This window comes from Macadamia integrifolia, chromosome 1, assembly GCF_013358625.1.
Source record: "Macadamia integrifolia cultivar HAES 741 chromosome 1, SCU_Mint_v3, whole genome shotgun sequence".
Lineage (NCBI taxonomy): Eukaryota > Viridiplantae > Streptophyta > Magnoliopsida > Proteales > Proteaceae > Macadamia > Macadamia integrifolia.
The window spans coordinates 1566979-1584093 of NC_056557.1; the positions used below are offsets into that span (position 1 = coordinate 1566979).

The 17115-nt window shown below is 37.7% G+C and overlaps 1 protein-coding gene across 1 annotated transcript; it reads left to right on the forward strand.

The window, feature by feature from the left end:
* The first annotated feature begins 3449 nt into the window (after positions 1–3449).
* Positions 3450–14103, forward strand: LOC122085364 (mitogen-activated protein kinase 9-like). The gene is made up of 11 exons (XM_042653767.1): positions 3450–4017; positions 4906–5314; positions 5399–5526; positions 5738–5797; positions 7348–7497; positions 7842–7997; positions 8101–8238; positions 8332–8405; positions 12753–12854; positions 12950–13199; positions 13682–14103. The coding sequence occupies exons 1-11, from the start codon at positions 3667–3669 to the stop codon at positions 13751–13753; spliced, it is 1890 nt and encodes a 629-aa protein (XP_042509701.1). The 5' UTR covers positions 3450–3666; the 3' UTR covers positions 13754–14103.
* Positions 14104–17115: the final 3012 nt, after the last annotated feature.

Consider the following 17115-nt stretch of genomic DNA (forward strand, 5'->3'; position numbering starts at 1 on the left):
TGCTCACAAAACGTAAATTGTGCTTTTGATCAATGTTCTCCTTATACTTGGAGAGCATATTAGTGTATAGCTTTTTTTTTTTTTTTTTTTTTTTTTGAATTTCACCAATATTCTATGACATAAAGGGTACCTCGAATTGAGGATATTGTCCATGGGCTGATGAACTTTTTTTTTTTTTTTTTTGGTAATAAGAATTTCACCAATATTCTATGACATGAAGGGTATCTCGAATGAGGAATATTGCATGGGCTGATGAATGCAGGCCTGCCTACTTTAGTAATGTTAAAATTGGATCAATGTAAGGGAGAAATGCTGAGAAGCCTAAGCTAGCTATCAGTTGTCACACCCTAGCGGAATGACGTCTTCTTTTCGAGATGAACATGAGTGGTCATGCCTTGCAATGAGATCATGCGCCCTAAGCCTGGGCTACTGTTGTGTGTTCTGATCCTTCTAGTGAGAGCTTGTGACCATTGCAGCAGTGACCGCAATATGCTTAATCGACTGTCTCTCTACGTTTTTGATCGTTGCATCACAAGTTCACACGACAAGCTGACAATTTTGACCTTTATTCACCATCTATGGGCTTTCATCTTCCATTGTTGGTAAGATAAATAAGGAGAAAAGTACCCTATCCACTTGTGTGTTTCTACGCCTAGACACAGGTGGGTGTAAAAAGATAGTGTTGTCCTCCACCCATATGCCTCTGCTTGGCCTCTCATTGGTCTGCGCATTGGTGTAGCGCAAGCAAAATAGGGTTTTCTTGCCTTATAAATAAATAAATGGGAAAGTGGGACTAGGGGCAGGGAAGGGTGGAGAGGGAGAGCTGAGAGGGGGGAAGGTGGACGATAGGGTAAAAGAGGTAAAGAAAGTGGAGTTGTAATGCTAGAGTTAAATGACATGTTTACCCTTGTTGTAAACATATGTTCATTGAACAATATGCCCACTCTAGGCATGCTAGCGGTTGGAACAATAGGTGGGTGGCATGGGATGGGGAGGGAAGGCATAGGGTGGTCTTTTCCAAGTGAGATGGAAAAGAGATAGACACAACCTGAACACCCTAACGATGTGCTCAGATTTTTTCCACAAGTTTTATTGCTTTCCCACTATTTTTACTATTTCAGGTGTAATTGGTTCCAGTTTCTACTAAAAAGATGAAAAATTATATTAAACACCATAATTTCTATTTGTAATCCCATAAAATATTTCATCAAAACATACCATGAGATCGACACTCCGATCCCCTGTTGGAACCTTACCAAACACTTATGATTCTCCCCACAAGTCAGCAGACTGTCACGGCCTTAGACCTTTCTAAGCAACCGCGCCGGCACTTAGCACTCCCACTAGCACTAAGTCAGCCTAACCACCCTCCTTAAGGGATTTGGGAAGGAAGAAGTGAACACAAGAGTGAGTTTGGGAAGAATGAACTTGTAATGCACTAAAGAACTCTTAAGTACAAGGCTTGAGAACTCACTTGCTTGGTGCCTTGGCTAAATGAGGGCACCTCTATTTATAGGCACTCCTAGTTACAATGAATGGCTAAGATATGTACATGTGTCTTACATCCAACGGTTGGGGAAGAAACTAGAAGCTTCCCACCTCCTTAGTGGAGAACTCTAGAAACCTCCCATAATATTTCCTTATAAAATATCTAGAGTTCCACACTTTGGTAGAAATCTCTAGAAACTGGGCCTCTTACTAAGCCATTGGGCTTGGCTTGTGGGCCTTCAGTGGGCAGGTTGTGACAAGACGCTTATGAAAATACCCCTTTGCATACATGCATTCATTCATGTGCATGCAAGGAATTCAGTCTAGACTCAAGAAATCATTAGTCCATGTCTCAAGACTTTTGTATGCGTAGGAATATTTTTGCACATTATCTATGTAAGAATTTTTTTTTGGGGATTGATTGGAATAAAATATTTACAAAGAAGAATAAAGACTAGGAACAACCAATGCCCACCCTATCGGGGACATACATATCTTGTAAATACCACATAGGAGCGTTAGAATCCCTACATTTATAAAAGTACTTGATCGTGCCAAACTTACCATAAAGTTTCCAAAACACCTCAAAACTATAAAAGGCCAATTAGAGTTTAAAGGCTTCAGAATAAGCTGAAGTAAACTCTTCGAAGAGAATCAAACTTCAATTTTGTCCAACCTTAGCACCCGCCATCTTTAACCCCTGTAAGAAATTTATTTTTATAGATATTTCTTAGACGACCAAGTTCACATAGGATTCATGGACCATCTACCTAGCTGTACCACATGTAAAAATGTTGTGGTAATTTCGACCATTGGATTAGTCTATTCATCACATGTCAGATTTGATGCTCAAATTTAATTATACCATACTGTGGCATGCACCATACCTTTCAATCCAAATGGAATTCTCCATACCTCTTGTAAAACATGGAAATTTTGTTAAAAAAACAGGACTAATTTTATGTTATTGAAAATGTGAATGGAAAATTTTCCCACGACGTTAGTGCGCAATTTTCCTCTCACCTTTACTTTTTTTTTTTTTCTTTTTCTTATTTTGAATTATGTATATTATATAGGTGATACATTTTTCATTCCTCCATAGTCCCATTGGAAACCTTCTCCATATAAATAGCAATAGTGCAATAGAAAGTAAGCCATATAAATGACACATCCAATATACGAGACTCCTGCCACTATGGGGTATGAGAAGGATCATGATGAGCGTTACCCCCACTTCATAAAGAGGTTGTTTCCTGGCTTGAAATCACTACCAATTGGTTGTAATTGAGCATATCTTACCATTGCACCTAGGTCCGAAAAAATAAAATGAATTTTTTAATTAAATATTAAAAAAAATTTTTAATATATAATAATATGGAATAATTTGAAGTTATCGACTAATTATTACTGATATGAATTCAATAAATATAAATAATCATTTCTTAAATATGAATTCAACCAACAGACTCAAGATAATCAAATAATTTTTCAGCAAGAATCATGTTAGACTCAAAGTAACTGAACGATTTTTCTGTAGCGAAGATTATTCAATAGAATATCTCTCAAAAGAGTTATATTCAAAACTCAAGACATGTGTCATTTAATTTACGCAACCAAACACAACCCAAACTTTTCCCCTGCCTTCCCCTTAAGTTCCCTTGCGTGTTAGGCCATCCACCAAAAAAAACAAAACCCCTGTGTTAGGTTGTGTCCAGTTAAAGAGTATTACCGGTGTGACATCACATGAGATGATGAGAGCACTTCAAATACACCACGATTGGATTCCAATCCGATGTTTAAAAAAGAGTCTCTTCAGACAAGGGTCCCACATAGAATCAAATAGAATCAAGGGGAATCATAAACATGTATTGATTAATAGAAGATAAAAAAAATGTTAGTTACGCAGAGAGACATGAGTCATATGACAATTTGACAAAGAGGACCAGTCCCCCAAAACAAAGCAGCAAAGCAATCCTTCTCTAGTTTCTCTCTCAAGTTTCTCTCTCCTATTACAATCAACATTCACCAGTAACCTGACCACATTACAACATAACAAAATAGCACTCGGTGGTTCGGAGAAAGAGGAGAGATAGAGATGTGGATGTGGGAATGGTGAGCCGAAACAGAGGGGAAAGCGGGCAATGCTGCGAGCGATAGGGCGTGGCGTATCGATCGGGCATGGGGGGAGGGGCTCTCGTGGATGGAGTTCGTCGTTGGTTTCAACGTTGCTCTTCCGTTACTACTAATAACAATAACACCAACACCAACGATAAGCTCCACAACCATACCAGCAACAACAATGGAGGCCATGTCTTGTTAGCTGAAGACCACGCTCCACCTGAATTATCATCAACATTATCATCTCATCATCTTCATCTTCAACAACAACAACAACAACAACAACAACATCAGGAGGAGGACGAACCTGGCGAGCTCAAGGTCGTCGAAGACTTCGATTTCTCTGGATTAAAATTCATCAAAGTCCCCCAGCGGACTACCAGAATTCCAAACATGGATGCTCAAAAGAAGGTTGGTCGGTTTCAGATCCATTCCCCTCTCTCTTCCTCTGACATTGAGATTCGTCGGATTGATTCTCATCTTTTTTTCCTTTGTTAAAAGTAGATGTTTTATTGGGTATCAGGAAAAGGGGGTGGGAGTGGGAGAATGAATTCAAATCAGAATCTTTCGACTATGGCCTTAGATTTGATTTGTTATGATTCTCTCTTCGATTTTATTATTGTTATTATTTTCCTTTTTTTCTTCTGCTTTTTGTACTCGAAGTTTCGTTGAGAATTTAGTTTGAAATTTCTTCGTTCATGGATTATGAATCCATTATTTCAGCTGATAAGGTCCATTCTTTCTCTGGATTTTACATGATCTTCTCTGTTTTCCCATCCTTCCTTTTTTTGTTTGTGTAGTGGATAATGGGGAGAGATAATTTTAATGCCGCTTATGTTATTGCGAAATTAAGAATCTTCTCTGGCGGGCAGAGGTCAGCTAGGCTTACGATTTCTCTAACCGTTCTGCTTAAATTGTAAATCTGTAAATCGGAGCGGGTTTATTTCTTAGTTTAAATTATCATAAAGGGCACAACAAGGGCTCTCTTTGATCATTTAGCATGTTATTTATGGTTTATTCTGTATCTTATCTGTTTTGGTTCTTTAGAGCGGTTGTCGCCTGAAGCCATTCTGTTCTCCATGATTCGTTTTCATAATTTGCCTATTTATTCATCCCATCTGCGTAGCCTTGGAAGATTAACATGTCTCTATGATTCGTTTTCATAATTCTTCTTGTCCTGGTCCTTGAGAACGCAAGAACACTTGTATCTTGTTTCTTTACCTCCTCCCCTCCCCTTCAATAGTTAATTTGATTGCTTGTAAATTAATCGTTACTAATAATGATTTTGTTTTTATTCAGAGCAATCTAGACAATGAATTCTTCACAGAGTATGGTGAGGCCAGTCAATATCAAATACAGGAGGTCATTGGCAAAGGAAGTTATGGCGTTGTTGGGGCTGCAATCGACACACACGCGGGAGAGAGAGTGGCAATTAAGAAGATCAATGATGTTTTTGAGCATGTTTCTGATGCTACACGTATTCTGAGGGAAATCAAGCTCCTTCGGCTGCTTCGACATCCAGATATCGTAGAAATAAAGCATATAATGCTTCCTCCATCTAGAAGAGAATTTAAAGATATATATGTTGTTTTTGAATTGATGGAATCTGATCTTCACCAAGTAATTAAGGCAAATGATGATCTTACACCTGAACATTATCAATTTTTCTTATACCAGCTTCTTCGAGCTCTAAAATATATCCATACAGGTCAACTGTTTCCTTTGATGTTGGGTATCTCCTTTGGCTTTTACTACCTGATGGTCATGTTGAACTTCTCCTTTTGTCCTGCAGCAAATGTGTTCCATCGAGATTTAAAGCCTAAAAACATCCTCGCTAATGCGGACTGCAAATTGAAGATCTGCGATTTTGGGCTTGCCCGTGTATCATTCAATGAAGCCCCATCCGCCATCTTCTGGACTGTATGTAGCTCAGATTATGGACTGACTTCATGAATTTTACTTTTAGCTTAACGTTCTCTTGAATTATTTATTTATTTATTTATTATTATTTTTTTTTATGGCTGGACCATTTTTATGTCTTAATTACTTGTTATGTGGTTCTAGGCTCCTAGCATTTTCATGTAACATTCATAGCCACTATATGCTGATTATATATATTGGCGTTTTGAAGGATTATGTGGCAACCCGATGGTATCGTGCTCCTGAACTCTGTGGCTCTTTTTTCTCTAAAGTAAGCTGATTAATATTTTACGGTTCATGGCCTTTTCTCTTCTTTGGTATTTGTCAGTTTCTGATATGTTTTGGTTTAGTAATGACTAGTAATAGTTACCCTATTAGGGGGCCGAGGGATCCCTTAATTGGGAATGGCCACATACCTTGAGTCATTATTACATTTGAAATGTTTACACATGGAGATAGCTATATCATGATTTCAGGTGAAATAAAAGAGTAGACGGGGAGGTTGGCCGTAGAGTGGCCTCCATGTTTATCAGCCAATTGTCTCCCCATATTACCGATAACCTTGTGGCAGCAATAATATAGTAGTCTTGAAAAATTTTGCTGGTCTAACTGGGTCTCTGTTTATCTTTACCTTTTTTTCCTATCATTTCCTAATAAGAGCATATATCTAGCGTTTCTCTTTAAGTAACCCCCCTACCATTTATGCCCATTCCTGAGATGTTTCCAGTACATGTCTACCTTTTTCATTTCCCGGGATGGAGGTACATAGTTCTTAGTCTCCCAAATTTCCAAAATTTTATGGAATTTGGGTTACTTGTTGTATTGTTGTTGTATATTTCCATCGAACTCAAGATCTCCTGGTGAGCGTGGCTTAGCACCACAGCTTCACCAACTGTGCTAGGCAGTCGTCTTTCCCTCCCCCCCCCTCTATAGAGTAGGTACCTATCCAAAAAAAAAAAAAAGATTAGATGAAAATCAACATTAAAAATTTCGGTTTTGAGATTAGAGTTAACTCTAATCAGAGAGGGCTTAGAGGGTTTAATGGAATTTTTGGAGAGCTTGGTATGTGGAATGCAGTATAAACTAGTTTACGCTACATGTTTCTGTATTTGCTAATGTATGACTTTGGCATAGAAGATCATTCTTATGCTATTAATGCTATTGTCATGACTTGATATGACCAAAACTCATATGAATATTATGTACATTTTTTTGGGGGTAATTAATCAAGTTTTTGTAAGATCAAACACCAAGAAATACGAATAATAAAGAAACAATAGATCTGTACGACACAGAGATTTAACGAGGTTCACACACCAGGGTGGTGTGCTACGTCCTCGGGCGAAGAAGAAGATGATTCACTATGCAAAAGAGAGATTACACCCTAGCAGCGGCGAGGAAAAACTCGCCTTGAAACCCTAGCTGCGTGAAAACCAAGGAAAGTACAATGACTTTCTCAACAAGCAACAGTACATTATATATACTCCAAATCGCGGGTCGACCTATCGGGTCGCGATCGATCCGGTCGAACCATACCGCCCCTGCACCCCCATACGAGATCAGTGATGGGCTCCGGGCTTGGGCCTATCGGCCCAACCCCTCTGCTTCCATCACAGATCTCAAAAAATTTCCCATTCGGGTCGCCACCAAAATATGTCGGATCGGGTCAATCTTCAAAAAGAGTCAAGAATTCGAGACAAACTTAACAGTTTTCATCTCAAAATTTCTTTTGTTTGAATGATTTATTTTGAGTTCTAATGCTTATGGATGATTTGGATTAGGTTTCTGGTCATTCAGTTTCTAATACTTTGTGTTTCGCAGTACACTCCTGGAATTGACATTTGGAGCATCGGATGCATATTTGCAGAAATGCTTACAGGGAAACCACTGTTTCCTGGTAAAAATGTGGTGCATCAATTGGATCTCATGACTGATTTACTTGGAACTCCTCCTCCTGAATCCATTGCCAGGGTTGGTTCGACATTTATTTGTATCTCTTTTTTTGTTCCAGTAGGCACGATTCATAATTTTCAAACAGTCAGCTCTGGGTCTTTAGTTAATTTGTAGTCATTGAAATTCGGTTCTCATGAGGTCCTCTTGAATTCTTATATTTAACTGCATTTCAAGTTAGTAAAAGCACATCTTTATTATTTTTTATTTGTTTATTTATTATGTATGTAATATTTTTCGTTGGGTATTAAGTTAATTGGCTTCCTATTTTTCCTCATATCAAATTTTTTGGTTTACAGTAATTGTTTCTTACTTTCTCTGATTTAATTTTGTTCATCATTTCTGATCTTTCATGATGTCTGCAGATTCGAAATGAGAAGGCTAGAAGATATTTAAGTAGCATGCGGAAAAAGCCACCAGTTCCCTTTACACAAAAGTTCCCTAATTCAGATCCATTGGCTCTTCGTTTACTTGAGCGTCTGCTTGCATTTGATCATAAAGATCGCCCCAGTGCTGAAGAGGTAAGATTTAGTTACTTGCACTGTTCATATGCTTAATATCTTTATTGTCTAATCAAATTCCAATTCTTTTGTTTCCTGATAGCGGTGTTTCATGTTTCTGCAGGCTTTAGCAGACCCATATTTTCGTGGTTTAGCAAATGTGGATCGTGAGCCATCTACACAACCCATTTCTAAACTTGAGTTTGAGTTCGAAAGAAGGAAACTGTCGAAGGATGATGTAAGAGAATTGATCTATCGAGAGGTATGGCCATACTGCTTTAGTTTTACTTGCATTAACAAGACTAAATTTCGTCGAGAATTTACTTATAATAGATTTTCTTTTAAAAGTAAACAGATTTTGGAGTATCATCCCCAGATGCTCCATGAATACCTTCAAGGTGCAGACCCAACTAGCTTCATGTACCCAAGGTTAGTTGTTCATTTTTCCTCTGCTGAACTGCGTTTACCATTGTTCCTTGTCTGCTGATGCCATTTTATATCATTTCTTTATGCTAGATATTTAAGTTTCCAGGGTAGAAAATACCGCTCCAAGTAACAGAAATAGTATCACCTTAGATGCTTACTAAGCTGATTGTTTTGTTCGTATTTGTGGTCATATTAAGTGTAGTAACCTTCTGGATTTTGTCTTTGTGCTTCTTGCAAGTCATTGGAATCTTTGTCATGCTAGGACTTCCAATTCTGAATCTGTCACATGGTATAAGTATAGGAGTTCCTTGATGACCATTTGAGGTACTTGCATTTGTTTGCATAATCTTCTGAATCAAGGCTTCAAAGTTCCAACCTTTGGAGTCCTGAATGTTATGTTTTCTCACCTGTACTCAGTTATCTACAATGATACCAGGTTTCTAATGTCTAACCAAGAGAGAAACATCAGAATCGTAAAGTCTATGTTTGTTTGAGATGAATATAAATGGTACATCATGTGGCATTTAAACATCTCCCATTTTGCACTTTCATAAGAAAATCAAACGGGTAAATATGATTATTTCCTTATCAGGCTTGTAATTGCTGACTTTTCTAATGCAAAATTATGTTTTTCTTATTGTAGTAATAGTGAAATATGTTGTATGCATTTGAATCTCCGTTTGCTATTGTTGGATATCAGTGCCACTAAGTCCTGTTGGGTCATTGAAATCATTTTAGATGGGATGCATGGATTTGTAGAAGCATTCTCTTTGTGATTAGAAATGAGTTTATTCATGCTGGCCATAGCCTATTGTTGAATCAGGTCGGACTCAACTCAACTCAACTCAGCCTTATCCCAATTGAATGGGGTCGGCCACATGGATTCTATTTCTCCAATCTGCTCTATTCAAAGCCATACAAAATTCCAATCTTAAGCTATACATGTCTTTCCTCACCACTTCTCCTGTGGTTATCTTAGGCATACCTCTAGGTCTTTTAGCTCCTTCAATTTTAAATAAATCACTTCTCCGAACTGGAGCGTTCAAAAGACTCTGTTGTTGATGTCTATGCCACCTCAAACGAGTTTCTCGCAACTTATTATGAATAGAGGTGATACTCAGGTTTGCTCTAATTTGTTCATTTTTTATCTTATCCTTTCTAGTTTTACCACTCATCTACCGCAACATCCTCATGTCATCCACATGAGGTTTGTTCAAATTATTGTCCTTTACTGCCTAACATTTAGCCCCATATGTCATTGCTGGTCTAATAATTGTTCTATAAAATTTACCTTTATGAGTTTTAAAGGATGACGCCGATCACCCAACACTCCGGATGCTCCCCTCCATTTCATCCATCATATTCTAATTCTTTGTATAATACTATACTCTATTTCTCCTTCTGTATTCATAATTGAACCTAAGTTTCTAAAGTTTACTTTGTTGTAACTCCCTATCATCAATTCTTACCACCCCACTCTTAGTCCCATCGTTACTAAAGTGGCACATCATATACTTTGTTTTTGTTCTACGTATCTTAAAACCTTTTGATTCCAAGGTTGATGTCCATAAATCTAACTTTGCATTCGTCCCAAAATTTGTTTCATCCACGAAAATAATATTACCTGTGAAAAGGATACACCAAGGGATCTGATCTTGAATGTCTATGGTCAACTCATCCATGATTAATGCAAACAAATATGAGCTTAAAGCTGAACCTCGGTGTAATCCAAGTGTTATGGGAATTCACTGCCCTACCCCTCACAGTTCTTACGCTAGTCACTACATCATGATACATATCCTTAATTAATTAGTCCACGTATTCACTCGAAGCATTTTATTCTCTAAAACTTGCTAAAAATTCTATCATAGGATTTTTCTAAATCAATAAAAACCATATGAAGATCCTTCCTATATGCTCTAAATCTCTCCATTAGTCTCTTAACTAAGCAAATAAATAGCTTCCGTGATTGATATCCTTGGCATAAAACCAAATTGGATATCCAAAATATTAGTTTCTTTTCTCAGGTAGGAAATGCTTGGCCTTTAATGTTGACACTTGAAAATTTCATAGGGCTGTCTTCTTCTGCAAATTAGCTTAAAGATTTAGGTGTCACTGTTCCATCTACAAAGAAATCAACTAATATTTAGTTACATTAAAAACTATTATCCCTTTTTCATTGAGGACACCCTGAATTTGGCTCTTAAACTAAATGAACATGCAAATGAAAGATCACTGAGCTCTCAAAATGCCTTTATCTTATCGAGTCACTCTTCATACAGGCCAGTATAAAGGCAGTGTGTAAATAGAGATATGTAAGAGTAAAACACAAGACTATAAAATGGAAGAAAAATGAGTTATGTATTATCTTAGAGTGGAAAAGGAGACAAGATGCTCCCATATAGGAAACAGCATTGGCTTCAAGGATAATCAAACCAAGAAAAGCTTTTTGAATTTGAAAGAGATGTAATAAGAAAGATTGGCAGACAGTCTCAAACAAAAGTTGTCTGAATGTACTTTTGAAAAGAAAAGGTTTTTGAATATGTTAGGGTGTAAACAAGCTTGGCATGCAATGAGGTTTTGATGAGTAAATTATAGCATGAAACCTCTCTTGGGCTTACCTTTTTTAGCTAACGAGGGTGTCCGAACTCCGGACCTTCAGCCTGACTAGTCCCTCGGCATGTGCATACACCCCTACACACGAGCACTGGGTCAGCACCGGATTCTATGGGACCATAGATGCTGTGGGGCTGGCCCCAAGGGGGTAAGGGGAATCGAACTCGGGACGCATGTCGATTTAGGGACACTCCCTTACCAACTGAGGTCTACCTCTGGGGTTCTTGTGGGCTTACAGCTTACCCATTTACACCCACTTTAGATGAAAGCAAAGAATTTTTGTAGAAGAAACAGTTCAGGGTTTCAGTGAGAATTGGTTGCCACATATGAAAAGAACAATAACGCATCTCTCTTACGATAGCTAGCACAGAAATATGCTAAATTGTGCATTGGTTTCACCTTACCTAAATGTATAGCTAGCACAGAAATATGCTAAATTATGCATTAATTTGACCTTCCCTAAAAGTTCATTACCGGGAGTCAGAATTGCTTTCACAGGGTTTCTGAGGGGTTGACTGTAGTCAGTCCTAACTATCTGCATTTCTGTACAAGTGTCTGCTCTCAGACTTGACCCTGTGTCTTCACGCTGGCAGCCCAATCTTTTTACCATCGGACCAACTGACCACCCCTGCTGTCCACATTTCAAGCTTTAAACAGTTTACCACTTAGGGCAGCCATTCCTATATGGCCTAAAAGTGCCATAACCGGGAGTCAGAATTGCTTTCTCAGGGTTCCTGAGGGGTTTGACTTTAGTCAGTCCTAACTATATGTACTTCTGCACAAGTGGCTGTTCTCAGACTTGACCCTGTGTCTTCACGCTGGCAGCCCAAGCTTTTTACCATCGCACCAACCGACCACTCCTGCTTTCATACTTTACCTGTGTTTCCATTATGGGTAACAGTTCACCACTTAAGCAGCCATTCCTATTTGTCCCTGATATCTGCAAGGTGGCAACTCAGATGGGGTCCAGGGTCCCTGTCCACATTTCAAGCTTTAAACTAAATAGAGTTGCCACATGACTAAATGAAGTTCTGAAAATCCACTAACAAAATTTAACGTTTAAAAAATTGTTAAAAACAAATGGACAGCTGAAAATACAGGCAAATGGTTAATACATGAAATAGATGATTGAATTTGGCTCTAAACTTGACTCATGGTTGATCCAGAGTTGAGATCATACACTATCTATCCAACATTGGAATTGCCTCGTCATTCTTCCATGTGGCACAATTAGCTGGACCACCTTCCTATGTGAGCTGTCGAAAGAAACTTTTGCCTACCAATATTCATCACACAAGTACCAAAATTTGTAGATTCTGTCAACAATTATGAATCCAGTTGCCATAGCCTTCAGTTTAGGGCAATATTGAGATTCCATTTGTCATCGCCTCGATGACCTGAATAACCTAGCCCCAAATTTTTCCTTAAATACTAGATATTGTTCTTAATAAGTTTTTGTTAATTTTGTTTGCTGCTCTTGCTGTATGTGATCTGGAACTGAATGATTGCATTTCATTACTTTAGCCAGTATATTGAATGATCTTGTGCTTACTTATTGAGGAAATCTAACATGGACATCAGGAATGCTGTTATAGAACGTAGCTTTTGACGGTGGAATTGGTGTAGCTTAATCAATACATTGAGATTTAGAAAACAAACACGAGCTCCTTTTCATTAGATACTTTGTGCTAAAATATCAACTGATAACTTTTTCTGACCTCCTTGTTTGACCAGTGGAGTTGATCGATTCAAGCGACAATTTGCCCATCTTGAGGAGCATTATGGTAAAGGTGAAAGAAGCACTCCGCTTCAGAGGCAGCATGCATCCTTGCCTAGGTATAGTCAGTGAGGAGTCATGTGATCATTATGGTTATACTCCAGTTCTTTTACTTGATCATGTGCTTATCTTCTGCTTTCACTTTCTACTCAAGAGAGCGGGTCTGTGCCTCCAAGAGTGACACTTCTGACCAAAATGACAATTTTGAAAAACGAACTGCTGCTTCTGTTGCTCGGACGCAAAGCCCCCCACAGCAATTTTCGGGATCTGAAAATGCGAATGGGAATTCATCTGCTGCACAGAATGGCCCGAGCAGATCTAATTATAGTGCTCGAAGCCTGTTGAAGAGTGCTAGCATCAGTGCCTCCAAGTGTGTGGTTGTAAAAAGCAGAAGAGATCCTGAGGTAACTGCGCTGTTTTAAGTTTCTCTTGCAATCTGCGTCATTTCTTCTTTCATTCAAATGAGTTAATATCAAAAGCTTGTGGTCTATGTATCCCAACTTCAAAGTGCTACCTAGTTTGAGCATTGTAACTAGGTTTAGGCACATGTATTGCATGCGAATTATATATTGATTATCCTAAGAAATTCCTATAGATTGCAATATGGCAAATTGCTAAGAGGAAAGCTTGAGTTTTGGTTGCTTGCATGGTGGCATTTGTGAGAGTGTTGTTCTCCATCAAGAATGGGATAAAAAGTAATCAAAATAGATATTTCTGTCATCCAGAAGAGTTAACTGTGTTTAACTGCATTTGCTTATAAACCAGTAATTTATTGGAGAAAATTATTATAAGCTGATCAACTGCAAAATTTGTTTTTATACAGAACTATTGGAATGTATAGATATGCTTTCATTTGGAATTCTTATTGTGTTTACTCTCCCTACAGAAAGAAGCAATTGTCGAGAATGATGAAGCAGTTGATGGATTATCACAGAAGGTAGAAGCTCTCCATGCCTGACCAAGTACCTTTTGTTGGATTAACATTCAGTAGGATAGCTTGCCCACATCTTCCCCGCAGTTCTGTGGACTGATGCATGCATTCTCAGTCCACATTCAAGATGTTTAACTGCTTTTTGGGTAGACGCTAGCTGTGGGGTGTCGCTAGAGTTTGTATTATCATTGTTATTATTATTATTATTGTCATATCTTACATAATTTAAACATAAAGAACCATTGCCATTATTGTAAACTTGAGTTAGATGCTAATTATATTTGGAACTTAGAATCATTGGGGTTCTGTATAGTTTTCCACCATGTACATTGGAAGATGCTTTCACATGAAATTGTAGATTTCTATTTTCTTCCCCATTCTGGATGTGAAGTCTTTTAACACCCAAATAGTAGCTGGTATGGTATATATATGAATCCCGAATGGATTGCTCTTTGTATTTTGGCACTTTCTCAGGGGCTTATATTTGGCCCCTATTTTCTGTTGGGAACCTTGATGACCTAATTTGAATTGGAATCAATGGAAGTTGATCCCATGTTCAAGTCTAGGGTTTTAAACCTTGTCACCCTAATAGACACGGGAGCACTGGCGTAGACACTTTTGCTTTATTACTCAACTTCTTATTTGATTATACCTAAAACTTAACATCTATTCAATTCTTTTTTTTTTTACCAGATAAAGCATATATTGTCAAATACTCAATGTGTACGCTCTCTACCCAAAAAAAAAAAAAGGTGTACACTCTACATTGTCATATTCCTACATAATCATGCTTGGTGCACTCAAATTTGGTGAATCTTATTCCACGATTGAGGCACTAAGGTTCAGATCAAACATGAATGACGTGGTTCATCATGTGAAAAAAAAAAAAATTCCATCCATATTGATGTCCATGTATAGTCTCATTGGCCCTATGCTGGTGTGGTGTAGGTGCCATCTAACTAGGCACAAATTATTTAGGAGAGGGATCTCTGAGTAAACGGCCAGGGGGAGGGGGGGGATGCACCAATGAGGTATTATAAAATCGGATGTTGTATATTAGGGTAGTGAGGTCATTTCATGTGAGAAGGAGAGAGACACCCAAAGCGCTAGCTTAATTGTCTCGGCAACTCAAAGAACTTTTTCCCTCATTTTTTTTTAATTAATCAAATTGAAACATGTATAATATGTTATAAAATATGAAATAGTTGTCGAGACCATTCGTCATAGTTTTTGCCACAGACAACCCTTTTACCCTCCGTCTTAACTTCAATCCTCTTGAGCTTCATTTTCCTTTGAATGATGGTATCATGCCAAGGTGAGGTTTTCCATCTCCAAATAGGTTTCAGTTTCTCTTCGGTTTTCACCATAAGTGATAAGAGAATCTCTTCAACCACACAATCTAAATCTCCGATTGAATTGGGAAAGCGTATTGGCAGTCCTTGTACAATGGAAATGGGAGTTAATGATAAGATTTAGTATTACAAGAATAAAAAAATATAGTTTCAAATTTAATGAATATGGAGAATCGCTCTTTACCTACGGTGTAAAAAATTAATCCTTTCAAAAACATTGCCAGTTGAAAAAAAAATATTTTCCTCCACGTGCGTGTGCACCTGTGCATAGGTGTGCGTGTGAACAGGAACAACAGCTCTAACAACGTCAGGAGATTTAGAACAGGGTTGCGCTCCCCTTGCTTCCACCACCAATCTCTCTCTCTCTCTCTCTCTCTCTCTCTCTCATCAAACTACCATTAAACATTTAAACCCACGTGATGTACGGGAGATTGTGAGAGAATTAGTTTTAGAACTGACGATTAAGAATTAATAATCAGTTTTGAGATGATAAACACTAACTTGATATAAAAAAAGGGAAGAAATATACTATATGGGCAATCTCAAGGTTGTTTGATTACTATTTTACAAATTTAGCCACCTTATACTGACTTTTGGTAGGTTTTGCAGTTAAACTGATGGGGGAGTGCTATATATAATTAGGGAAAGTGTTCCAATGATGCTTAAGGATTAATTTGGGCATATGGGAAATCCCCCTTTTAATCAGTAAATAGGGAGTTTATGAAAGAGATAGCTTCTGCACCCCTACCCCTCTACCATTTTTGTCTTTAGGCGTATAAAAGAATGTTGTTCGATCATGTAGCCCTTGCACTAATACAGGGACCAATGAGAGAGTGTGTGGGGGCTTCAATAGGGATGATATTTTGGTATTTCATAAGGGACTGGATCATCATTCGCCCTCATCTATATTTAAGCGCAAACACCGCATGACTTAGTAGAGATTTTTTTTTTTCTATATATTATAAAGCATACGTATAATATCTTTTTCTTGAAACTTATAACAGAAACATTAATATCTTTGTGCAATATATGGAGAAAGTTTGTCTTCATCATGCGTGAAGAGGAACCCACTGCTTGCTATTTCATAGTTACTCTCTTTTATATGAGAAGTATCCAAAGTGCTCTTGACAATACTCTGGAGTAAGGATGTGAATTTGAAATCGAAATTGTTTATCGAAATCAAACCGATTTGTTTATACCGAAACCGCAAAATGGTTTAGTAAATGATTTGGTACTAGTTTCAAGTTTAAGACCGATCGATTAAATGGGTTGGGTCGGGTTTAACCGTTTAACTCGTTGATTTCAAAGCGAACTGACACCGTGAAAATCGAACCATTTAAACCGTCAAAACCGATCAGATTAACCCGTATAACGATTAAATAATTGGTTGTTTTAACAAAATATAATAGTTTAATTTAGGAAATAATTAAGGACCATAGAGGTTGTCCAACAATCTATTCAATAATTTACTCCTATTATGTAGTTGAATCCTTGCTTGTTCAATGCCTCATTTAATTTGATACAAGATTGAAACATTTATCAACAAAAGCAAATTTTAATAAGCATGCAAATAAACTAACAAACCAACTGCTAACCGTTTAGAAACCGTATGAAATAAACTGTGATCAAAATCGTTTAAAATCGTGAAACTAACACATTTAAAAACCGTAGAACCGAAACCGTTTACTAAACGGTTGCAGTTTCAGAAAGTGCAACTATGTAGTTAATGGTGCGGTTTTGATTTCAGCCAGATAAATATGAATCGAATCAAACCACACCGTATACACCGAAACCAAACCGATTAACACCCTTACCCTGGAGTGAGCTTCAGAAGCACTTTTGCCCCATTGCTGAACCAAAAAAAAAAAGGCAAAAAATTATGGGACCAACGCCTTTCTTCTTCTTCTTGAAATTTTCTCACTACTTAGCCTTCAAACTCTTCTTAAATGTCTCTCATTTTTTTGACTCAATTAAATTGGCTTTAGATCTGAATTCTTTAGCTTTTTAAGTTTTGAAAATTGAAAATTTTTTCACTAC